General features: G+C 45.7%; 1 protein-coding gene across 6 annotated transcripts in view; it reads left to right on the top strand.

The window, feature by feature from the left end:
• FOXN3 (forkhead box N3) overlaps positions 1-13,746 on the top strand; it is a 394,185-nt gene that overhangs the window by 271,021 nt on the left and 109,418 nt on the right. For all 6 annotated transcript variants that reach the window (XM_045901392.3, XM_045901391.3, XM_045901385.3 and 3 more), the window contains one exon: positions 5,541-5,605. In XM_045901392.3, the coding sequence (XP_045757348.1) occupies positions 5,541-5,605 (65 nt within the window). The remainder of the gene's footprint in view (positions 1-5,540; positions 5,606-13,746) is intronic.

Genomic DNA, 13,746 nt, shown 5'->3' with positions numbered 1-13,746 from the left:
AGAGCCCGACATGGGGCTCAATCCCACAACCCTGAGGTCATGACCTGAGCCGAAATCAAGACACTCAACTGACTGAGCCATCCGGGTGCCCCTAAATATTACCATCTTAACTAGTTTTTTCAGGTGCACAGTCCAGTAATGTTAACTAAGTGCATTCACATTGTTGTGTAACCAATCTCTAGAACTCTCTTCGTCTTACAAAACTACAGTACCCATTAAACAACTTTTTACCCTCCCCTCCCCTCCCCTCCCCTCAGCCCCTGGCAACCTCCGTTCTCCTTTCTGTCTTTATGAATTTGACCACTAGAGTCTAGTAGCGTGTTTGTCCCTTTGTGTCTGGCTTATTTCACTTAGTGTAGTATCCTTAAGGTTCACTCATGTTGGAGTATCCTGTACTCTCTTTTAGATACACCAGTTCACATTTGGTAGCTGAGTTTTTAGGAAAGAAAGTACTTTTTAAAAAAAGTACTTAGAAAAAAGTACTTTTCTTGACTTTCATGAGTCCAGGATGGTGTATGGGTCTTGGCAGAACCTCCCAGGGTCTTGGTTACAGTCTGTCTGGTTCTCACAATGATGAAAGCTCACGAGTGGAGGAAAATCCCATGATTGAACGCATCATTATGCCAAGAGCCACCTTCGGGCCGTAGGACCTGTTGACTCACGGTGTCCCGTTGGGAGTTGGAAGTCATGCAGCTTCGAGGGTACAGCCCAGGAAATGATTGAGGGCTGAGACCCAGCAAACGCTGGGTATGCTGTTCAAGATGGTATCATTCCTCTCTTGGGATTTTTGCTGGCTTAGCTCTGGTCTTAATGATCAGCCCGGATCAATGTGCTCAAATGCCAGTTCACAAACTGCTTTTCTGGCAGACAGAGCCCTCTTAACCTGTCAGTCAGCCGCCTTTGTCACAAGTGGGTTTGCCATACGGTGCTGAAGGTCATGGAATTTTGTTAGAGCGTTAGTGAAATGAGACATTTGTTGTACCCTCATTGTGGTATTTCTGCTAATTATGAGCCCACGTGTCTGTCTTTCACATACGGTGAGCCTGATTGCTTTTTCTAGCCTGGGATTTTGCCTTGAGATTCTTTTTGTTTGTTTATTTCAAGTTTTTATTTAAATTCTAGTTAGTTAATGTATAGTGTAATATTAGTTTCAGGGGTAGAATTTAGTGATTCATCACTTACATGTAACACCGCGTGCTCATCACAAGTGTCCTCCTTAATGCCCATCCCCCATCTAGCCCCTCCTCCCACCCACCTCCCCTCCACCAACCTTCGGTGTGTTCTCTACAGTTAAGGGTCTGTTTTACGGTTTGCCCCTCGCTCTCTTTTTTCTGCCCTATGTTCATCTGTTTTGTTTCTTAAATTCCACATATGAGTGAACTCATATGGTATTTGTCTTTCTCTGACTGACTTATTTCTCTTAGCATAATACACTCTCGTTCCATCCACGTCATTGTAAATAGCAAGATTTCATTTCTTTTTTATGGCTGAGAAATATTCCATTGTGTTTATATATCTCTCTCTATATATGCACATACCACATCGTCTTTATCCATTCATCAGTTGATGGACATTTGGGCTCTTTCTGTAATTTGGCTATTGTTGATAATGCTACTATGAACATCAGGGTGCATGTGTCCATTCGAATCAGTATTTTTGTATCCTTTGGGTAAATACCTAGTAGTGCAATTACTGGATCGTAGTTCTCTTTTTAACTTTTTGAGGAACCTCTGTACTGTTTTTCCAGAGTGGCTGCACCAGTTTGCATCCCTACCAACAGTGTAAGAGGGTTCCCCTTTTTCCACATCCTTGCCAACGTCTGTTGTTTCCTGTGTTGTTGATTTTAGCCATTGGCCTTGAGATTTTTTTTTTTTTAATTTATTTATTTGAGGGAGAGAGAGAGACGGTGAGAGAGAGCATGAGCAGAGGGGAGAGGGAGAAGCAGGCTCCTCACTGAGCCGGGAACCTGATGGCGGGGCTCGATCCCAGGACCCTGGGATCGTGACCTGAGCCGAAGGCAGACGCTTAACTGTCTGAGCCACCCAGGCGCCCCTGGCCTTGAGATTCTTAGTGAAATACCATCCACAGCTTTCTTCCATGAAGAAGGATAGACAGGGGTTTAGTGCCAGCAGACTGGAAGAGGAAGCGGGGAAGATGAGCCATGATACGTATGTGGTGGTACAGTGAGCCAGCACCAGAAGCCCTGGTCTGGTCATGGGCTCATCACTAACTAGCCTTGTGATGCTTGGGCAAGTCCCCTCACCTCTCAAGGCCTCCATCCCCTCAGCCCCTCCTTCTGCCCTGCCCACCCACAGCATGGAGGATCCCATTGGGAAAACATTAATTGCTGTACTTTGTAAATGGTAATTTGCTATCCCAGCATCCCACCCTGTGAGCACCATTGTAAGGTGATTAAAACCCACTCCAGTAGGTGTAAGGGGGCCCTAGTGGCCGCTTTTCATTGGCAGTGACCATTTACAAGTCACCAACACTAAGTGACCGAGTGTAGAGAGCCCCCGACCCCTCTCCCCCTGCATGTGTCATACCTACATTCCCCTCCTCTTGATTTGCCACATGAGCTAGTGGTTTCTTTCTTTCTTTCTTTTTTTTTTAAAGATTTTATTTATTTGACAGAGACACAGCGAGAGAGGGGACACAAGCAGGGGGAGTGGGAGAGAGAGAAGCAGGCTTCCCGCCGAGCAGGGAGCCGGATGAGGGGCTCGATCCCAGGACTCTGGGATCATGACCTGAGCCGAATGCAGACACCTGACTGAGCCACCCAGGCACCCCGAACTAATGGTTTCCAGAGTAGCTTCAGCAACTCCTGTGAAGACCTCAGTTAGCTTCTTTAAATTCCTATGGTTAATAAACACTTTCAGGTAATTTCATTTAATTTTTCAAAACCATCTTTGAGCCTTAAAGGCCAATGAGCTGGGAGCATCACCAGATGGAGGGGGAAAAAAAAATCACTTTGCTGCCTCCCCAACTTACAGCCACTAGGGCCATATCCATTGGCCTTTTTATAGTCATGTATGTCTTTTAAGACACGGTCACAGGAGGTTGGAGCTAGGTAAGTTCCTAGAGGCCATAAAATATGGCTTTTAATTTTTCCCCTGTGTCCTTCACACCAAGGACAGTTCTCAATAGGTACTTAATGAATCCTTGAATCCCCTGACAGTTAGCCATGTTGAGGGACCATCCAAAAGAAGCCTGTAGACTATCTGGCTAGTGAGTTCCAAAGCTTTGCAATTAGCATGATGGGAACCAGCTTAACTTGAGCTAAAAAGAGACTATAGGTGAATTCATCCTTGACAGTGGGGGCCGGGTAAAAGCAGGTCGGTGGGCCAGTCCAAATCTCTCTCCACGACTGGAGTATCCATTATGTGGGCAGCGTGGCAGAACGACTAGAATAGTGATCAGTGACTTAGGTACCTTAAAAGGACGTTGTAGAAATCGCCGAGTAGATCTCTATCATGCAGAGAATTTTCCTTATCTTAAACCACTGGATTTACCTGACCTCAGTTCCCCACATTCACGCCATGCCTGGCGTCTCCTCAGTGTTCAGCCAAATCAAGGTCAGGATAAAGAGGAGGTTTGGATGGAAGTAAGCTGGATATTCAGGCTCCTGCAGTAATACTCAATTATTGAATTCTCTCGAAGCACCAACTCCTATATAATGAAGTCCTCGGTTTTTAAATATCTTTAGCAATCAGGTGACTCAGGATTGGCAACAGCCAGCTTGCTGTTTCCTGCTTTCTTATAAAAATAAGATGGTAAAAATCCCAGGGAGTTGGCTGGAGTTGTTAAAAGATAATCTTGAGCATTTTAATGCACATTATTTTTCATGCATCTTTGAGCCTTAAAAGCCTCCATGGAATAGGACAGGAATCAGATGGAAGAGGAATCAGCTTGCCATCATCCTGCGGCCCTGAGACCCCAGCCAGATCCGGTGTCCTGTGCAGCCTGGCACTCGACCACACCTGCCCGAGCTGAGAGGCATGTAGGAAGAGCTGTAGCTTCAATGCATTCTTCTCATTTACTCTGAGTATAGTCAATCCCAAACAAAATAAAACAAAAAGGTTCATTTACATCAAGGTTCGTAGTGTGTGTTTTCTCGGACGTTTGGCATTATTTCGACGTCGAAAAGTATTTCTATGCACTGAAGCTCTTTTCTCCCTCTCTCCGCCCCTCACCCATCATGTAATGTGTCCCCATACCTGCAACGCTGTTTGTACCTCTCTGGTAACGAAATTTGGGTCAGCAGAATGTGTTGCTGGTGTTTCTCCTTGTTAACAGTATTGATTGCTGTCCTGTATGACTAGAGACCCTGGTTGACTGGGAAAGTGTTCATGACGTGGCCCTTCGGAGTTCTTATTCTGTGTGTGCATGCCCACCAGATTTACAACTGTCAGACCATCTTTTTATTTTTCTCCTGTGATTGACAGTGCCTTAACCAGTATCACTTGCCATGGACGGTCTTGGGTTGGATGTAGTAACATGTTTGACTAAGTGCTTTCTAGCATGAATCCAAACCAATCCTTGATTTATAATAGCCAACTTCCCACTCCCAGGATATTTTACTGAGACTGGCTTGGTTATAAAGTTTTTCACTGGGAGTCTTAAAGCAGTGAAAATGCTCATCTATAAATGTAGTAAAGTGTCTATATATATTGATCTTCCTTATTTTCTTGCCTCTCTCCTACTACCAGACCATGGTGGTATCCACATCTGCACAGTGTTTTATAGGGTATGGAGGGCAACATTTTAACCACAGAAATGGAAAACAGGATACCAAGCAAGAGGATGGGGGAGGGAGTCCATCAAAGCCATTTCTGTGTATTAAGGATTCGGTGAGGAGAAAGGCCAAAGGCCAAGAAAGGCAAGTTTTCGTTCATCACAGGCAGGTGTCACTAGGAAGTGACGGAAAACCCACTTGGTCCCAGAAGACACGAATAGAAGTTCTCTGCCACGTGAATTCATAAAATTAGGAATCCATTAGCAGCCATTCTTAAGTGATGCGTTGTGATGTTGAACTCTGTGAACGTACCGTTTTGTTTACCTGCAAATGATTTCAGTGCTCAGGAGGGAGAAGGGTCAGGATAGTAAGCAGAATGAATACCCACGCAGACAGGTTCCGCACTGTGAAATATGGAGCCCGTTCAACTTAAAACAAATCTGGTTTTTTATTTATTTATTTATTTTTATAGATTTTATTTATTTATTTGAGAGAGAGAGAATGAGATAGAGTATGAGGGGGGGAGGGTCAGAGGGAGAAGCAGACTCCCCGCTGAGCAGGGAGCCCGATGCGGGACTCGATCCCGGGACTCCAGGATCATGACCTGAGCCGAAGGCAGTTGCTTAACCAGCTGAGCCACCCAGGTGCCCAATCTGGTGTTTTTTAAAGATGTGTTTTTAAAGGGCGTAATTGGGAAAGTGTTTTGCAGCCTTCTGAGGGCTCTGTTTGGAGAGGCGGCTGTTCTGAGTGCGGTTGAGTGAGTGTCCACGAGCCCACACTTACACTGGTTTTTCTTCTGTTGCAGCACATCAGGTCCACCCATCTGGCCGGGCAGTACCTTCTTCAAGAGAAATGGAGCCCTTCTGCAAGGTAGGTCTCTTAGAGCACCCCCTCCCCGCCCCCCAGCCCTGTGCCCTTGTGCTGGTAGCAGCCAGGGGAGCTCTGTCCTCCTTAGGAGTGGGCACTGTCTGGAGAAGTGTGACTGCTGTGGGTTGGGGCTGTTTGTCCAGTTCTCTTTATTTCTTCCTACTTATGTCTCCTGGTTGCTATGAATTGTTAGCCCGAAACCGGGACTAGCTCTTTGGTCTGCCCCAACTGGTCCTGTTTTGGAAGTATTCGGCTTGCTTTGGTGAAACTGGAATGACATGGCAGTCGGGATATGAGAGTAGCATGAACTGAGCTGGTCAGCTGGTGTAAACACCCCCCGTTAGGTATTCCCAGTGCTCGGGCAAATGAGGAATGTTTGGGGTGTTCTGGCATTTTGGTGAACGTGGTAGTTCCCCTCTTCCTTGCTGGCCCCTAATATCGGCGTGTGCCTGGAGGGTTGGCTGTGGGGTGTTCCAGGGCTCAGAGTTCAGTCACCCCTCTCCTGTCCCCACCAGCGTCCTTTGCAGGGGGACGTCCTTCCTGTTGCCCAGCCCACCCTTTGCTGCTTTGCTGTCAGTCCTATCCCACGTGCTCAAGGAATTCCAGCTGCCTGTCCATCTCTGCTTTGGCTATGAAGTTTCTTTTGAAATGACTGAATAAAGTGAAAGAAGAATAAATGGTTACAAGTAGCCATAAAATGCCTCCTAGATACTTCTGGATTATCACTGCTTTGTAGGTCCGCTGTGCAGATAAGCTGGAATCGGTGGGCTCCTGAGGTTTCCAGTTTCCTGTCCCCATTAGCCTCCTGGATCCGAGTGGCACAAAAGCAGATGGGTCTGGTGGTACTGAGAGCTTTACCACTGCACTGGGCTTCTAGTGTGGAGTGGTCTGTGCATTTTGGTTGGTTTAGAGCTGGTAAGCCTCTTTTCCTGAAAAGTACATGCCAAGGGCTGGCCACATGTGTGAAGGAGTGGACTATAAATGTGGCTGAGAAAAGGAATATTTATCTTCAGGTTTCTTGAGTACCTCAAAGAGATGGCATCACATTTCTGTTGTTGTTTTATAAGCCATGTGATTACGTATTGTCTTTTTAATAGCCTGTGAAATCGGCGACTGAAGGATTTCCTTGCCTGTTTGCTTGGGACAGGTGAAATTTAGGCAGGCAGGTTTGACTAATCCTCATTTTAATGACCATTATAGATATCCAAAATATCTAAGGAAAAAAGGGAACTCCCTCCACTCTCAAAGATAATTTTAAAAAATCTGTTCTCCCTTCAGATGGCAAATGGAAACCAATTATGATAAGCCTTTGGGAGTTTTTTCAAGTGAATTTCAAAGTTTTGTGCATATTTATTTTTCCTCTAGATCTATAACAATGATATGAATATCATTCGTGTTTGGATTATTTTCAGAAGAGGGATTTTATTTAGTGAGCACATTTTCTTACAGGATTTTTATTCATTAAGTTTCACATTAAGTAAGACTTGCTCTTAGGATATTAGTTTCTGGTTGTTTCTGCCGGACGCGAAAGCATGAAGAAAACATCAATAAGGTTCTGAAGTTGAGTGATTTCACCATGAGATTCTATCTCATAGGTGCCGACCTTTTTTCTCTCTCTGATAGGGTCTAAAATTCTAATTATTCTGAGCGCTGAGAATCACATTATTACAGATTTCAGATGCTTATTCAGTCCACATCCACTTCAATACAGCCCTCCTATTTTTTTTTAATTTTAATTTTAATTTTCTTGGACATGTGAAAATCAGAAGACTCTTCGTTGGAGTTTGAGAGGGTGGGCAAGGATTTGCTCATTTTTTCCTGTGATATTTCTTTGCTCTATATTTGCTATATCTGTATATAGAGTTCTCAAGACACTTTCATGGTGCTGAGATTTTTCAAACTATGTGCCTGTTCTCCCTAATTCATATTTTTGTGTTCCTTCGGTGGGTGCTACTGGTCATCAAGAAGTTGCTAACGCCCAGGAGCAAAAGTTTTACAATAAAAATATAGGTATATAAAGAAGGGAGCTGCCCAGTCATGCCAGTGGACGGTTTGGGTTAGACTCAAGTAGAAGAGAAAGTGCCTGATTTATACTCCCTTTCTCGTCTTTATACTTTACATTTTCAAACTACGTGCATGTTCCTTCTTTTCCCCTGTAACAAGCAGGAAGGCACTGGTTCTAGGTAGTTAGGCTAGGAAAAAACTCTGTTAGTAGGTCCCAGCCAATCTTGGGACTGAAGGCAAACAGGATGCCCTGAAGAACCCGCTTCCTAGAACAGGGGTAGAAGGTGACACAGAGGCCCGGGGAGCGGCCGGCAAAGCCCAGCTGACTGTGGGCCCCCCTCACATGCACAGCTGGCTGACCCAGGGCGACAACACGGGGGTCGTCGGGGAGAACCCCGCGGTGTGGAGTGGCCCTGGGAGCTGAGACCAAAAGAAGGCAGGCATGGCCGAATACCGTTTGGAGGAGGGAGGCTGGTTTTTGTCAGGAGGGTGGGAGAGTAGGGGCTGTCAATCAACCCTTGAACGAGGCCTTGAAAAATAGATTGCGGGCGTGTGGGAACAGAACAAAGGGCATTGCGAGAAGGGGAAACAAGTCTGTAGGCAAGAGGGCGCACGGCGAGGGGGATGTTATGCGGTGGTTGTGAACAAGGAATGACTCGTGGGCACGTTGGGATGGCGACAGCCCATGTTCTCAGCAAGATGTGCAGAGCACTGTGATGTCCAGAGAGGACACAGTGGAAGTTAGACCCTGAAACCCATGGAACAATAGGACATAATGGTTAGATAATGGGAACCTATGTGTGTTGTCTGGTAGTTGTTTGGTTTATTAGCTGTCGAGAAGAAACGAGTTTTTTTTTCCCCCCAGCATAAAACCAATTGCAAGAACTAACTGGAAGGAAGCACTTGGTCCTACTTGAGTGTGGCCTCTGTGTTTGATTCTTGCAGAGTCACTGGCAAGAGGACCTGCTGAATCATCTAGCAGTTTTGAGGATAATGGGGTAAGATTTGGTTTAGATTACACCAGGCATGGGTACTTAACATAATGGGTCACTTCATCAATTCACAGTATTTATTTTAAATGCCATTTAAGCTGCTAGAGACAATTTTAGGATGTTAGCGGTTTCAGGGACCAGACAGTACTTCGGTTCTTGTACAATGGAAACCTTGTTGTGTGCCAGAAAGGGACAAACCCTTTGTTTAAAGGGGACCCAGGATGGGTCCAAACAGATGAGTGTGGCTTATTCGGAGCCCTGCAGGAGTGGCCAGCTGACAGGTGTCTTCAACTGTCCCCTCCTCATGTCTGTGTGTCCCTGTTTTGGTCTCTCTGTGTTTGAGATACATTTTTTATTTTATTAGTTAATAATGTCTCTCTCTCTCTTTCTCTTTTTTTTAATGAGAGAGTAAAGCATTTTATATATATTTTTTCTTTTCCAAACGCCCTAGCACCTCCCTCCCCGCCCCCACCCACACATACACACACATTCCATTCACCCATCAAACTTAAAGTTAGGTTACTTTATTTAAACATCACCCTTGGATGGGTTATTTTAATGAGTCAGTGATTCCTAATTAAAAACATTCTTCACCCCTGGTCTGACCCTTCATCTGGTCCCTGGAGGTTTCATCCCAGTGCTACGTAGGGCCTCGCTGTGCTTTTCGCTTCCTGCCTTCTACTCAAAGTTCCTACAGGCTGCCGTCATCTTGGCTTCCGCTTCCGCCCTTTCAGCCTTCGTTGGGCCCGTTGGCCTCAGAACTCCCGTGCGGTTGTGTTCAGAGGGAAGACTCTGCATCTAGTGCTCTGTGCCAGCTGCCCGTTTGGGCCCACCTGTCTCTTACCTCTAGCCCTTCCTCTGAGCAGGTGCTCCCCGGGCCCACCCCCACTGCCCCACCTGCAAGCACTTCTTTCTTACCCATCTCTGTGTCAGCCACCGGATTGGGCTGGAGTTAGCCAGCCGCCCCCTCAACCCCTTACAGCCCATTCTGGGGTCTGACCTCACATCCCAGCCTTTGTGGTAGAGGTGCTCGGGCATGGACACTGCCACCCCCAGGCCCCCTTGCTAACACCCTGCCAGCCTTCTGGACCCTCCCTCCGCCTGCCTTCTCTCCAGGATGGGGCCACGAATTACTAGTAAATCTGTTTCCTTAGGATGCAGTGGTGGAATTAAAATAAATTCCATAACACGCATAACAGATTTTTATTTCCATTCACTTCTCACAACCCACTGGATGAGCTAATGAAATGGAAGGAAGACCTCCAAGGCACTTTCAGGGCACAGAGCAGGATTGTGCTCCTGCAGACCCACAAGCAGACAGGGAAAAAGGAAACCAGCTCTTTTGCTGTCAGATGAACGCTGTTCCTAGGAGTGCATAGATGTGCGCTTGCCATTGGTCAAACACCGATGAGGTTGACCGTGACCATTGGACGACTCGCTTTGGGGAATACCAGTTGCCCAAGTTCCAGGTTGGCTTTAGGCGCTCCCTTTCCTGGGCGTTCATGTCCACAGCCCTGACCCTTTGCCTCGGCTCTGCTATGCATTTTTACTGTTCAAATGTATGCTGGACCTCACTTTGGCAGTATTTCCTGCCCCGAAAGGCTCAAGAGCAAGTGTTCAGTGTATCAGAAACAAGTTCTAGGGGGAGAAGCACTGGATGACGAGCAAAGGGGCCTAGTTGTGGTCCCAGTGCTGCCACTGGGTAAACTTTGTGACCTTGAGCAAGCCACAGGGCATCCCGAGTTTTTCCTGCTCTTCCGTGTGAATTAAGGCGGCAGCGGTTTCCCATGGAGCACCAGCTCTGCTCCATTCTGGCAACTTGTTTCCTAAAAGTGGCTCGAAATGGATTTGAGGCTTAGCTCTAGCTCCATGGAAAGAGTGCTGCCTTCAGCCAGGTGTGTCTGCAGATGGGTCCAAGGAGAGGAAACAGGGTGGTGGCAGCCTGGCTGGAGATTCCAGTCCTTGCACAAGACAACTCTGGAAGGTCCCATGGATCTTAGGGAGGCAGTACATTATAAATTTGGACAGCCTGGCAATGAACCAGTGAGCCCTGTCTTGGATTCTTGGGCAACTGGCTTAAACCTCTCTGTGGGGATGATGATGATGATGATGATGATTTGGGCAACTGGCTTAAACCTCTCTGTGGGGATGATGATGATGATGATGATGATGATGATAATAATAATAATAATAATAATAATAATAATACTTGTCTCATGGGGATCTTGTGAGGATTCAAGAAATTCATATTAGTAAGGCATTTAGAAGATGCTAAATTCCTAGTTAGAGTTAGTTATTAGAACATCTTACAAAACTCTGGAAAAATAGGAAAATAGAGCTGAAATCCTCTGAATGTGATTGATTTCCCTGTGCTCTTTACCTTCCTTGCTAAAATTTCCCTTGTCCATTTGCTAGTGTTAGTGATTTTCAGAACAGGGCCAAAGACGGGACGCCCCAGATCCTGTTGGATGTATACATAGATCTGAAAGATTTGTTCATCCCTTTATCTCCGATTCCTTTCAGATAGGACTGCTTGCTTGAGAGGTCACCCAGTTCACAAACATGGAGCTATCCCCCTCGCTCTAAAATTGCACATACACAGCAGGTGCATAGACAGCCACACGAGAGGGCATGGATTTAGCACCACATCAGCCTGGGTTTAAAGCCCTCCCTCCCTGGGCACCAGCTGTTTGACCTGGGGCCTCAGTTTTGATTGTCTCTACAATGGGGCTACCAGATGTGTTCCCCAGAATCTTTGTGGAGGTTAAGGGAGCACAAGAACGTACAAACATAAGCCCATTCCAGTGTCTGGCACCTCACAAATGCTCTATCAGAACAAAGATTTATTAACTTCTGACCGTTTCGTTCCCAGGGTTTCTGATCATTAATCCTGGCAGATAGATTCAAGGTGAAAAGTTCCAAAACACCTCAAAGGAGCGGCCTCCTGATCACCTCTCCTTTGCATGATTTCCCTTCTCACTGCCAGCCCACAGTTGTTTCCTTCTCTCTGGAACCAGGATGGCGCTGCTGGAACCCATCTCTGCCACGGCCGCAGGCCCCTGGGCCCTGGCACTTCTGTACTTCTCTCCAGAAAGACCGTGGCTCAGATCTCGGGACTTGTTCGGCTTTGCCTTGACCCTCCCCCACTCATTTCTTTCACATTTGATTGTAGCCCCTGGGCTCTTTGGCTCCTTTCATCTAATCTGCTCCACAAGCTGACTCTTTTGTCCATTTTGCAAACGAGGGCATCTACCTAATGCATAAGCCTCCTGATTCTTGTCCCCAGGCACACCCGTTTCAAAAAAATGTAGTAATAACAGAAAGGTGGGGGGAGGAAAACCTCCCTACATTTTCCCCCAAGTCCTAATTGCCTTCTGTCCTCTTTTAGCCTGTGGAGCCCTTTGGTTTTTAGGAGGGGCCCCTTTCTCTTGGCATCATTTGTCTTATTGTTCTGCACTGAGTTATCTATAAGGATATTTACATAACAACAGTCATAAAGTCAGGTGAATTTAAAGGCATGCTGGTCACCTCTCTAATCACTCATGTTCTATGTGGTCACTGAGAACATGCTCTTAAACTAGTTAAATATAAGGAAATGCTAAAACACACACACACACACACATATGGAAATGCAATTATAAAAGACGGCTTTGGTCAATTTTGACTGTCACTGTCTCTTGGGAATCCAAATTTACCCCATCTATGGTTACTCCAACTTCCCCAGTGTCTCCAGCAGGGCGTGGAACCTGAGAAAACATCAGTCCCCTAGCCTGGATTTTCCTTTCTGGCTCGCATGTCAGCTGGTCTGTCTCCGACCGTCTCTAGGAACCATTTTCATGAAAATCTGGTGTTGCACCCTGAGAAAATGGTACCCTGTGGACAGAAATAGGGAAGTGAGAAGGACTTGCCAGTCTGATGGGGGACATGGCATTGAGAGCTTCTTCTGGGTCAGGCACCTGCTGGGCAGGGTCTTTGGGCTGCCCCTCCTGTTTCTGGGTAGTGCCGCTAGGAGGGAAGACAGGCTGGAGTTTAGGAGAAAGGAGGTCAAGGCAAGAAAGGGAGTGTTGGAAGTTATAGGGGCACAAGGGCACACAGCCACTAGTCTACTTTCTGTCTTTATGGCCCTGCCTGTTCAGGACTTTTTTTATAAGTGGAATCATATAACATATGACCCTTTGTGTCTGGCCGTATATATTCTTTTTCTTTCTTTCTTTCTTTCTTTCTTTCTTTCTTTCTTTCTTTCTTTCTTTCTCTCTTTCTCTCTTTCTCTCTTTCTTTCTTTTTTTTAAGGGGGGAGGGGCAGAGGGAGGGAATCTCCAGCAGACTCCCTGCTGAGCGCAGAGCCTGACGTGGGGCTTGATCCCACAACCCTGAGATCACGACCTGAGCCGAAACCAAGAGTTGGATACTCGACCGACTGAGCCACCCAGGCGCCCCAATTTTTTACATTATTCTTATATTAGCCTTATACATTAGGTATTATTACTCCCATTTTGTAGAAGGGAAAAATAAGGCCCAAACAAATGTCCTGCTTCAGGTCACAGATCCAGGATCATAAGCCTGGACTCACACTAACTGATCTTCGGTTCAGCTTGGCCTAAGTATTTTTTGAAGTGTTCCACTTGAGATGTTTGCCCATTCTGCAGTGTTTTGCAGACTGGGGCTGGGGAGAATCCTGTCATAATGGTCAAAAGCAGTTTATAATGACAAAACAGAAAGATGGAAATGAATACTTATATTGTCTTCTTTCATTCAGGTAATCAAGGTGCTTCATTTCTCTTTTGCTCCCCACGCAGGACTATTGTAAACAGCTAAATATTAAGATATTTTAAAGACTGTGGATAGAGAAAAGGGGAAATCCTCAAATTAGTCATTCAAAGATTAATGCAATGAGAGGAACCCACACCTCCACAGAATGAATATTTTGAGTGTATATGGATTTTATAGTCATAGAGATATAGCTATTTTTATACCAATTATTCTTCAATAGAAATATATCCTTACAGTTTAATTTTTGAACATTAAAAATGTTTCCCTTATCTATTAAATTGTATCACATTATAAAATGCATAAAGATGATACAGTTTTGGATCACATTGTACTGTAGAGCCTGCTTTTATCAAAGTGCTCAATCTTAAAAATACAATT

The sequence above is a fragment of the Mirounga angustirostris genome, unplaced genomic scaffold (genome assembly GCF_029215605.1).
Source record: "Mirounga angustirostris isolate CCGP_5_RB_7025 unplaced genomic scaffold, mMirAng1.0.hap1 SCAF_9, whole genome shotgun sequence".
NCBI classification, from domain to species: domain Eukaryota; kingdom Metazoa; phylum Chordata; class Mammalia; order Carnivora; family Phocidae; genus Mirounga; species Mirounga angustirostris.
This window is presented reverse-complemented; position numbering and strand designations above follow the sequence as displayed.